This window comes from Carya illinoinensis, chromosome 15 (assembly GCF_018687715.1).
Source record: "Carya illinoinensis cultivar Pawnee chromosome 15, C.illinoinensisPawnee_v1, whole genome shotgun sequence".
Taxonomy (NCBI): Eukaryota; Viridiplantae; Streptophyta; class Magnoliopsida; order Fagales; family Juglandaceae; genus Carya; species Carya illinoinensis.
In genome coordinates, this window is record NC_056766.1 from 45,700,765 (window position 1) to 45,709,316 (window position 8,552).

The 8,552-nt window shown below is 37.5% G+C and overlaps 1 protein-coding gene across 3 annotated transcripts; it reads left to right on the forward strand.

Annotated features, from left to right (window-relative positions):
* Positions 1–4,945: 4,945 nt before the first annotated feature.
* On the forward strand, positions 4,946–8,184 carry LOC122295893 (disease resistance protein Roq1-like). Of its 3 annotated transcripts, none has more exons than XM_043105164.1 (3): positions 4,946–5,708; positions 6,454–7,229; positions 7,318–7,375. In XM_043105164.1, the coding sequence occupies exons 1-3, from the start codon at positions 5,638–5,640 to the stop codon at positions 7,350–7,352; spliced, it is 882 nt and encodes a 293-aa protein (XP_042961098.1). In that variant the 5' UTR covers positions 4,946–5,637; the 3' UTR covers positions 7,353–7,375. The 3 variants fall into 3 exon arrangements, with proteins under 3 accessions (XP_042961098.1, XP_042961099.1, XP_042961097.1); XM_043105165.1 differs by lacking the exon at positions 6,454–7,229 and adding an exon at positions 7,694–8,184 and having other exon boundaries at positions 4,948–5,708; positions 7,318–7,558; XM_043105163.1 differs by adding an exon at positions 7,694–8,184 and having other exon boundaries at positions 4,949–5,708; positions 6,454–7,558.
* The last annotated feature ends 368 nt before the right edge of the window (positions 8,185–8,552 follow it).

An 8,552-nucleotide genomic window follows, 5' to 3' on the forward strand; every position in this document is an offset into this window, starting at 1 on the left:
CACTTTCGACTAACTAAAGATCAGTCGCCAAAGACGGAGGAAGAGCAAGAATGCATGAACAGAATACCCTATGCATCTGCTATTGGTAGTCTTATGTACACCATGGTCTGTACAAGGCTAGATATTGTACAAGCAGTGGGAGCTGTGAGCAGGTACATGAGTAATCCAAGAAAGTAGCATTGGGAAGCAGTCAAGTGGATTTTAAGATATCTACAAGGCTCTTCAGATACGTCACTATGCTTTACAAAAACAGGTTTAAAGCTACAGGGGTATGTAGATGCTGATTTAGTAGGTGACGTTGACAGCAGAAAAAGTACTACTGGATTTGTGTATACGCTGGGTGGTACAGCTGTATCATGGGCTTCTAAGTTACAGAAGATTGTTGCTCTCTCAACTACAGAAGCGGAATACGTTGCTATAACTGAAGCAGGGAAGGAAATGGTTTGGTTGCAGACATTCTTGGAAGAATTTGGAAAGAAGAATGAAAAAAGTATTTTGCACAGTGATAGTCAGAGTGCTATTTTTCTTGCAAAGAATCTAGCCTTTCATTCCAGAACAAAACACATACAGAGTCGATACCATTTTATCTGATTTCTTCTTGATAGTGGACAGCTGATACTTGAGAAGATTCGAGGAGCAGAGAACCCAGCAGACATGCTCACAAAAGGAGTTACTGCTGACAAACTGAAACTGTGTGTAGTTTCAGTTGGCCTCCTTACTTAAAGGCATGACTTGAAGTTGCTGTGATGGTTGCTATGAAGATATGTAGACTCATTTGTCTCCAAGTGGGAGATTGTTATGAATGGAGACAAAATAGTGAGTCATGCATTGCAAGCACCGAAAGGAAAAAGAAAATCTCAGCACCGAATTCAAAAGGTGCGGCTGCATCTTTTCAACTGCTCCAGCTGACTGTCACCGACAACTCCCCATCCTTATTATAAATAGAAGTGTTGTGATGAGGTGAGCAAGAAGTGCAGACAAGTGTAGAGTGGTGCAGGGAAGTGAGAATAGAGTGGGTGAGCAGAGAGAGTTTACAGAGAGAGGTTTTTTGTAAAAACTGTTTCATAGTGAAGTTACAACAGCTGTGGACGTAGGCAATTGTCGAACCACGTTAAATTTCGTCTCTCCTTTTATTTAGAATCATCTCTGTCTCCAACCAGTCCTCAACACCTTCCACCAAAAGAACCAAACACCCCACACAACAAAACCAACAACAACTACCCTCTACTAGCCGTTTCCAAAGAAACACCACTAATAATCAATTCGTTAACCCCATGGCCACTTCAGTTCAAGGAAAGGGGAATACTGTCTATAACCCCTACACCAAACCCATGACAAGAAAATGTTTTAGGTGCAACCAACCTGGCCATTGCTCAAACAAGTGTCCTACTCGTCGATCTGTCAACATTATAGAAGGAGAGAAAAGCATCTCGCAAGAAGAAGATAGTGAGACTGAGGAAGAAGAACTAGTCAAAGGGGATGAGGGTGAATTTGTTAACTGTGTAGTTTACCGACTACTACTTGCACCAAAACAAGAGGATAAGACATAGGCATGCAATATTCAAAGCACACTGCATCATTAACCACAAGGTTTGCAACTTAACAATCGAATGTGGTAGCTGTGAAAACATTGTATCAAAGGCATTGGTTAGCACCTTACAACTGAAGACAGAAAAACACCCGCACCCATACAAGATCGGTTGGATTAAAAAAGGGGCAAAAACAAGAGTAAAACAAGAGTATCTACCCTCTGTCACATACCTTTCTCCATTGGAAAATTTTATCAGGATTAGGTGACTTGTGACGAGGTTGAGATGGATGCTTGTTATCTATTACTTGGCAGGCCTTGGCAAAATGATGTGAGTGCAACTTATAAGGGATGTGAGAATGTTTATACATTCTGGTGGCATGACCGCAAGGTTGTGTTATTACTTGTAGGAGACAAGGGCTCAAAGTCCCTGGCTACTGAGGATAGGTAGACTTTTCTTAAAGTCCCCGAAGACCAATTTATAAAAGATGCACGAGAGGTTGGCGAGGTATCTACTTTGATTGTGAAAGGGGAAGTTGTTGATGAATCCTTTATAATACCTCAACAAGAGTAGCAATTACTAGCTGAATTTTAGGATCTCACCCCACTGGACTTACCCAGCGGGCTCCCGGCCACCAATGAGAGATATCCGGCACCATATAGATTTGGTCCCCAGAGCAAGCTTACCAAACCTTCCACACTATTGCATAAGCCTTGAAGAGCATCATATTTTGCAGGGACAGGTCGAAGAACTCATTTGTAATGGGTTAGTCAAGGAGAGCATGAACCCATGCACGGTACTTGCTTTATTAATGCCAAAGAAAGATGGAAGTTGAAGAATGTGCGTAGACAACCGCGCCATCAACAAGATCACGGTGAAATATAGATTTCCCATTCCAAAATTAAATGACATGTTGGATATGCTTGCAGGATCTAAAACTTTTTCAAAGCTTGATTTGCGGAGTGGGTATCATCAAATTAGAATCCGACCAGGTGACGAGTGGAAAACGGCATTCAAAACCAAGGAATGGCTATACGAATGGTTAGTGATGCCATTTGGCCTCTCCAATGCACCAAGTACCTTCATGCGCATCATGCACCAAGTCCTCAAACCCTTCGTCAGAAAGTTCATGGTTGTTTATTTTGATGATATTCTCCTCTATGTCCAAGATGAACAAGAGCACCTGCAACAATTGAAGGAAGTGTTATCAGCATTTCATATGAGTAAGTTGTATGTTAACTTGAAGAAGTGCACATTTCTAACCAACAGTTTGCTATTTCTTGGCTTTGTGGTGAGTGCAGAAGGAATTTATGTGGATGAAGAAAAGGTCCAAGCCATTCGAGAGTGGCCACGACCCTCAACCATAAACTAAGTTTGAAGTTTCCATGGGCTAGCTACCTTTTATGGTCAATTCATACAGAATTTTAGTACCCTTGCTGCACTCTCACGTCATGCATGAAGAAAGGAGCATTTTGTTGGGGAGACGACCAAGATGCAACTTTGTAATAATCAAAGAAAAGCTATCCGCAGCACCCATACTGGCACTACCTAGTTTTGAGAAGCTTTTTGAAGTTGAACGTGATGCCTCAATAATCGGGATAGGTGCTGTTCTCTCACAAGAATGTAGATTCGTGGAATTTTTGAGCGAGAAACTGAATAAAGCTCGACAAAAGTGGACTACCTATGAATTGGAATTCTATGCCGTTATTCGATCTTTGCAACATTAGGAGCATTACTTAATTCAATGAGAGTTTGTGCTTTACACTGATCATAATGCCCTGAAGTTCATAAATACATAGGGACACCTCAACCGAAGTTTACTTTAGTGCCCAAACACAAATCGGGTCAGCAAAATAAAGTGGCTGATGCTCTTAGTCGTCATGTGGCCCTATTGGTGACTTTGCAAACTGAAGTTATTGGTTTTGAACAACTTAAGGATGGAGATTTTGCCGAGATATGGAATAGATGCCTTGCCAAGCAACCAACATCAGATTTCCTTGTTCAAGATGGCTATCTTTTCCGTGGGAGCCAACTCTACATCTCTCAAAACCTCCCTTCGTGAACAAATTCTATGGGACTAGCAAGATGGGGGACTCAGTGGCCATGTGGGGAGAGATAAGACCATATCTCTCGTGGCTAAGCATTATTATTGGCCCCAACTGAAGCGTGATGTGGGAAGGTTCTTGCAAATTTGTCCCATGTGCCAAGTGAGCAAGGGCCAAGCAAAAAATACAGCGTTATATACCCCATTACCGGTGCCTGAAAATATTTGGGAGGACTTGAGCATGGATTTCGTTCTAGGACTACTTCATACTCAGTGGGTGCAGACTTTGTATTTGTTGTGGTTGATAGGTTCTTTAAAATGGTGCACTTTATTCCTTGTCAAAAGACTTAAGATGCGTCAAACGTATCCCATCGTTTTTTTTAAAAAGAGATTGTTCAACTTCATGGGGTCCCTAGGACAATCACTTCTCATCGTGATGTCAAGTTTCTCAGCCATTTTTGGATAACTCTATGGAAGAAGTTCAACACATCCCTCAAGTACAGCAGCACTTGCCATCCACAAATTGACGACCAAACAAAGGTGATCAACTGCACACTTGATAACATGATTCAATGTATTTCAAAAGATAAGCCCAAGCAACGGGATGTCAACCTGCCGCAAGTGGAATTTGCTTTCAATAGCATTTTTGGTCCCTAAACCCCAACTGTTGAAAGGAAACAATATTTGCATTTTATATTAATAATTTCTGTGGACTAAGGCTGTATTTGGATGTTGAGCTGAGTTGAAATAAAAGTTAAAAGTTGAATAAAATATTATTAAAATATTATTTTTTTAATATTATTATTATTTTAAAATTTGAAAAAATTGAATTGTTTATTATATTTATGTTAGAATTTAGAAAAATTATAATGATTAGATGAGATGAGTTGAATTTTAATATTAATAATTTCGATAGTCGTGAGATTATATTATAAAAAGAAAATTATAATTTGATGAAGTAAAATTTAATTTGTACCCACCAAAAAAAAAAAATTTTGAAAAGAACCAAAATTAATAAACCAGAATTGTGTGTGTGTGTGTGTATATATATATATATAGTTCCTAGCTATCATTTCTCCTTCTGTACAAATGAGTTATTATCTTTACGAATACAATCCTAGCTGACCCCAATCATCGTGTTGGAGGGTATGCTTATAAAATTAACGAAAGAAGCAAAAGTTGGATTGCAATTTATTAATAAAATATTAATTTTAAAAAATTTCCGAGATTTTCTTTTATTATAACGTTTTTGAATTTTAAAAAATAATATTATTTTACTATATGTAGGAGTATTGATGCAGTTGTGACGTTGTCATTGTATCGCTGCCTTTTTCTTTTACTTTATTTTTCTCCAGAACTCATGATCAGAACATTGTGGGAAGCATCTCCTAAAGTTTGAAGAAGCTGCAAGGAAATTGCCAACAATACATTGCAGCATTGACTCAATGACTTCATAATTAAGTCATCAAGGAAGTTGCCTAGAAGTTACCATTAATTGATATGCATGGTGAGAAAGAGGCCGCATGGACTTCTATTTATTAAGGAGAGTCGATGCTGTCCAACTCTCTCAATGCAGTAAGTAGATTATTCAGGCATTACATACAGTACACGTACACTGAATAATTTTCTTCCGTGGCCTCTTATTCGTTCTCTTCTACATCCTCTTCTTCTGACACCTTTCCATGGCTCTACAATGTTTTTTTGAGCTTTAGGGGAAACGATACCTGTGATACTTTTACTGCCCATCTGAACGATGCTTTAGTTAGAAAGGGAATCCAAACCTACAAAGATGAGGATGAGCTAAGAAGAGAGGTTCAAATCTCCCCGGCACTTATCCAAGCTATAGAAGGTTCAAAGATTTTCATCATTGTACTCTCAAAAAGTTATGTATCATCAACATGGTGCTTGGACGAGCTATTGAAGATTCTTGATTAGTGTAAAAAATCAAAACAACAAAGGATTCTACCTGTGTTTTACCACTTAGATCCATCGGATGCATGCGATCAAAGAGAGAATTTTGCAGAAGCAGTGGCTAAACATGCTGAGAAATTGAATGTAGATCACATGAAGTTGCAGCTGTGGAAGGCAGCCCTACAAGAAGTTGCCAATTTGTCCGGGTACCATCTCAGAAATGGGTATTTAATTCTAACCGCTTTTAATTATGCCTTCCATTCAAGATTGCGCCTTTTCATCCCCATTCTATGTATAAATCATCAGTCTGCATGATATTAATGTCCAATACAGAAGAAACTCACAAGTACTTGATCAACAGAAATATATAAAAATATTCTAAACTTTTGTTTGGCCTTTTGATGATCGCTAACTAAAATACGTACAAAGATAGTATCACCTAATTAAAGTAAATTCATGTTTATCATTATTTCTTGTTTATCAATTCTTAAGTTTTGTTTTTTTCAAGAAAATCAAGATTTTAAAGTTAATTAGAAGACTGTACATATTAATTTGAAGCATTGAAATTAAAAGTTAATCTAATCTTTTGTCGAAATTGAGTTCATTTCTAGGACGTATGGTAAAAACTCACTGAGTGATAGTAAGTACTTGGAAAAAAAATTATTCTGGCTCCTCGCAAAGATACTCTAGACAAAGTGAGAGAAATTAAAAATGAAAGAATTTGAATTTTGAGTCAAACTAAAGCGAGAGAACTTGCGGTCAACTCGTCGCAACATTGCATGTACCCTACATTAACCTACCAATTTCCAAGTTCTTATTTTATTTTTTCGGCTATGAAAGAAAATTAAATTATATATGTTGCTTTTATTTCAAGTGAGGAGTCGGCTAACTCATTATAATTGTTTTTTTTTTAAACTTATGTGTGTGTATATATATATATATTAAATGTGTGTGTACATGTATGTGTAGGAATGAATATTCTATATTCATTGAAGGAATCGTTCAAGGCGTCTCAAGAATGGCAAATGATCATTTATATTTATATGTTGCCAAGCATCCCGTTGGACTAAAACATCGTGTAGAAGATGTCAATTTGCATTTAATTAGTATTGGGACAAACGATGTACGAATGGTAGGGATCTTAGGGAGGGGCGGAGTTGGTAAGACAACTCTAGCCAAAGCAATTTATAACTCGGTTGCTTTTCAATTTGAAGCTAGTTGTTTTCTTGAAAATATTGGTCAAACTAATCAAGAGTATGGTTTGGTTCAACTGCAAGAGACCCTTCTCTCTAAGATCTTCGAAAATGGTAGGAGTTTGAAGGTTGACAATATTGATATGGGAATCAATATGATAAGGCGCAGGCTTCATTCTAAAAGAGTTCTTTTAATTCTTGATGATGTTTACCGTTTGACCCAATTAGAAGGGTTGGCTGGACATTATGATTGGTTTGGTGAAGGAAGTAGAATCATCATCACAACAAGAGATTCACACATGTTAGAGAGGCATGGAGTTTATTCAATATACGAGATGATGGAACTTAATCACGACGAAGCTTTTCAATTATTTTGTTGGCATGCTTTCAAAAGAGAGAAACCAGCTGACGGTTATAGAGAATTTGTAGAAGAAATGATCAAGTTAAATGCGGGCAATCCACTACTTTTAACGGTAGTTGGTTCGCATTTATATGGTAGAAGTGAAAGTGAGTGGCAACAAGCATTGATTCAAAACAAGAACAACCTTCCCTGTAATATTTATAGCCAACTTAAAATAGTTTATGATAGATTAAGTGAAAATGAAAAGAATATTTTTCTTGACATAGCATGTTTTTTCAGGGGAGATGTGTTTGATGATGTCATTAAGATACTAGATAGCTTTGGTTTTTCCCCAAAATCTTGGATCCCAAGACTTATAGAGAAATGCCTTATTTACAAGCTCGACGAAAGATTGCAAATGCATGATCTTTTATGTGATATGGGTAAAGAAATTGTTCGACAAGAATCACCCCAAAATCCAAGAGCACGCAGCAGATTATACTTTCATGAAGACGTTCGAGAAGTATTCGAGACAGATACGGTAAGTTAGATTGAAATCTCTTTTAATTAAACATTGTTTCTTTGGCAGATGTGACATATATGTGTGTGTACATATATGAATAATTTATTTTCTGATTCTGTTGGCACACTTATTATGCATTGTCTTCCAATATAGGGAACAGATAGAGTTGAAGCAATCTTGGTAGATTTTCCTAAAGGCAGTGACATCATCCGCCTGAGTCCCAAGGCCATAAAAAAAATTACAAGACTCAGATTCTTTAGATGCCGCAATGCACATTTTTTGGCCTAAATGTCCTTTGAAATTTCAATCACAATTTCATGGATTCGGATCATGTAGCGTTGTGGTACTTACCTACAGAACATATTACGCACCAACGAGTTAGCAAATCCAAATGGATGGAAGTCAACTTTCAAAGAGGCATCGTGTTGATTAGGATGATGACCATGATCATCACGATATTGAATCCAACTTGTATCCACAACAAAGGAGGCCTTCTTCAACCTTGGACATCAAATTTTTTCTGGAGACTGATTATTAAATTCGTTTCAAGTGTATGGAGGAGCTAGCAGTTATGTCAAGTAGTTATTTTATTTTGTATTTAGCTTGTTCTTCATTTGAATGAAAATAAGATTATTTAGCCCGAAGTATTCTTGAATTGCCAATACAATTATTTGTGATGAATACATGGAGAGGGATTTTCTATTTACGAGAAGAACAAAGAACTACCAAACAAAACTCGAAGGCAGTTTCCAAAACCTGGAAGAATACGCAGTTTACCTTCTTATCTCCTTTAGCATCAATGGCTTCATGCCTTCGTAATAAAAAGGAAAATAACATATACATATGGAGGGAATGGTGTAGTCCCTAATAAGGAACGGGTCCAATGAGAAGGCCCGGCCTGACAGATGATAAGGATAAAGTCGGTGAGCCTTAGAGCCCATACAAACAGCATGACGAACAGATTGCAAAAGATCATGAAAATGTTAGATGTCCATTTGATCATGACATTGAA

What these genes read in the sequence shown, in the direction of transcription:
- LOC122295893 (XM_043105163.1), top strand. Translation starts at nt 5,638, where the DNA reads ATGAAGTTGCAGCTGTGGAAGGCAGCCCTACAAGAAGTTGCCAATTTG. An exon ending in GGGTACCATCTCAGAAATGG is followed by an intron (nt 5,709 to 6,453) that starts GTATTTAATTCT and finishes ATGTATGTGTAG; the next exon opens with GAATGAATATTCTATATTCA. An exon ending in AAGTATTCGAGACAGATACG is followed by an intron (nt 7,559 to 7,693) that starts GTAAGTTAGATT and finishes CTTCCAATATAG; the next exon opens with GGAACAGATAGAGTTGAAGC.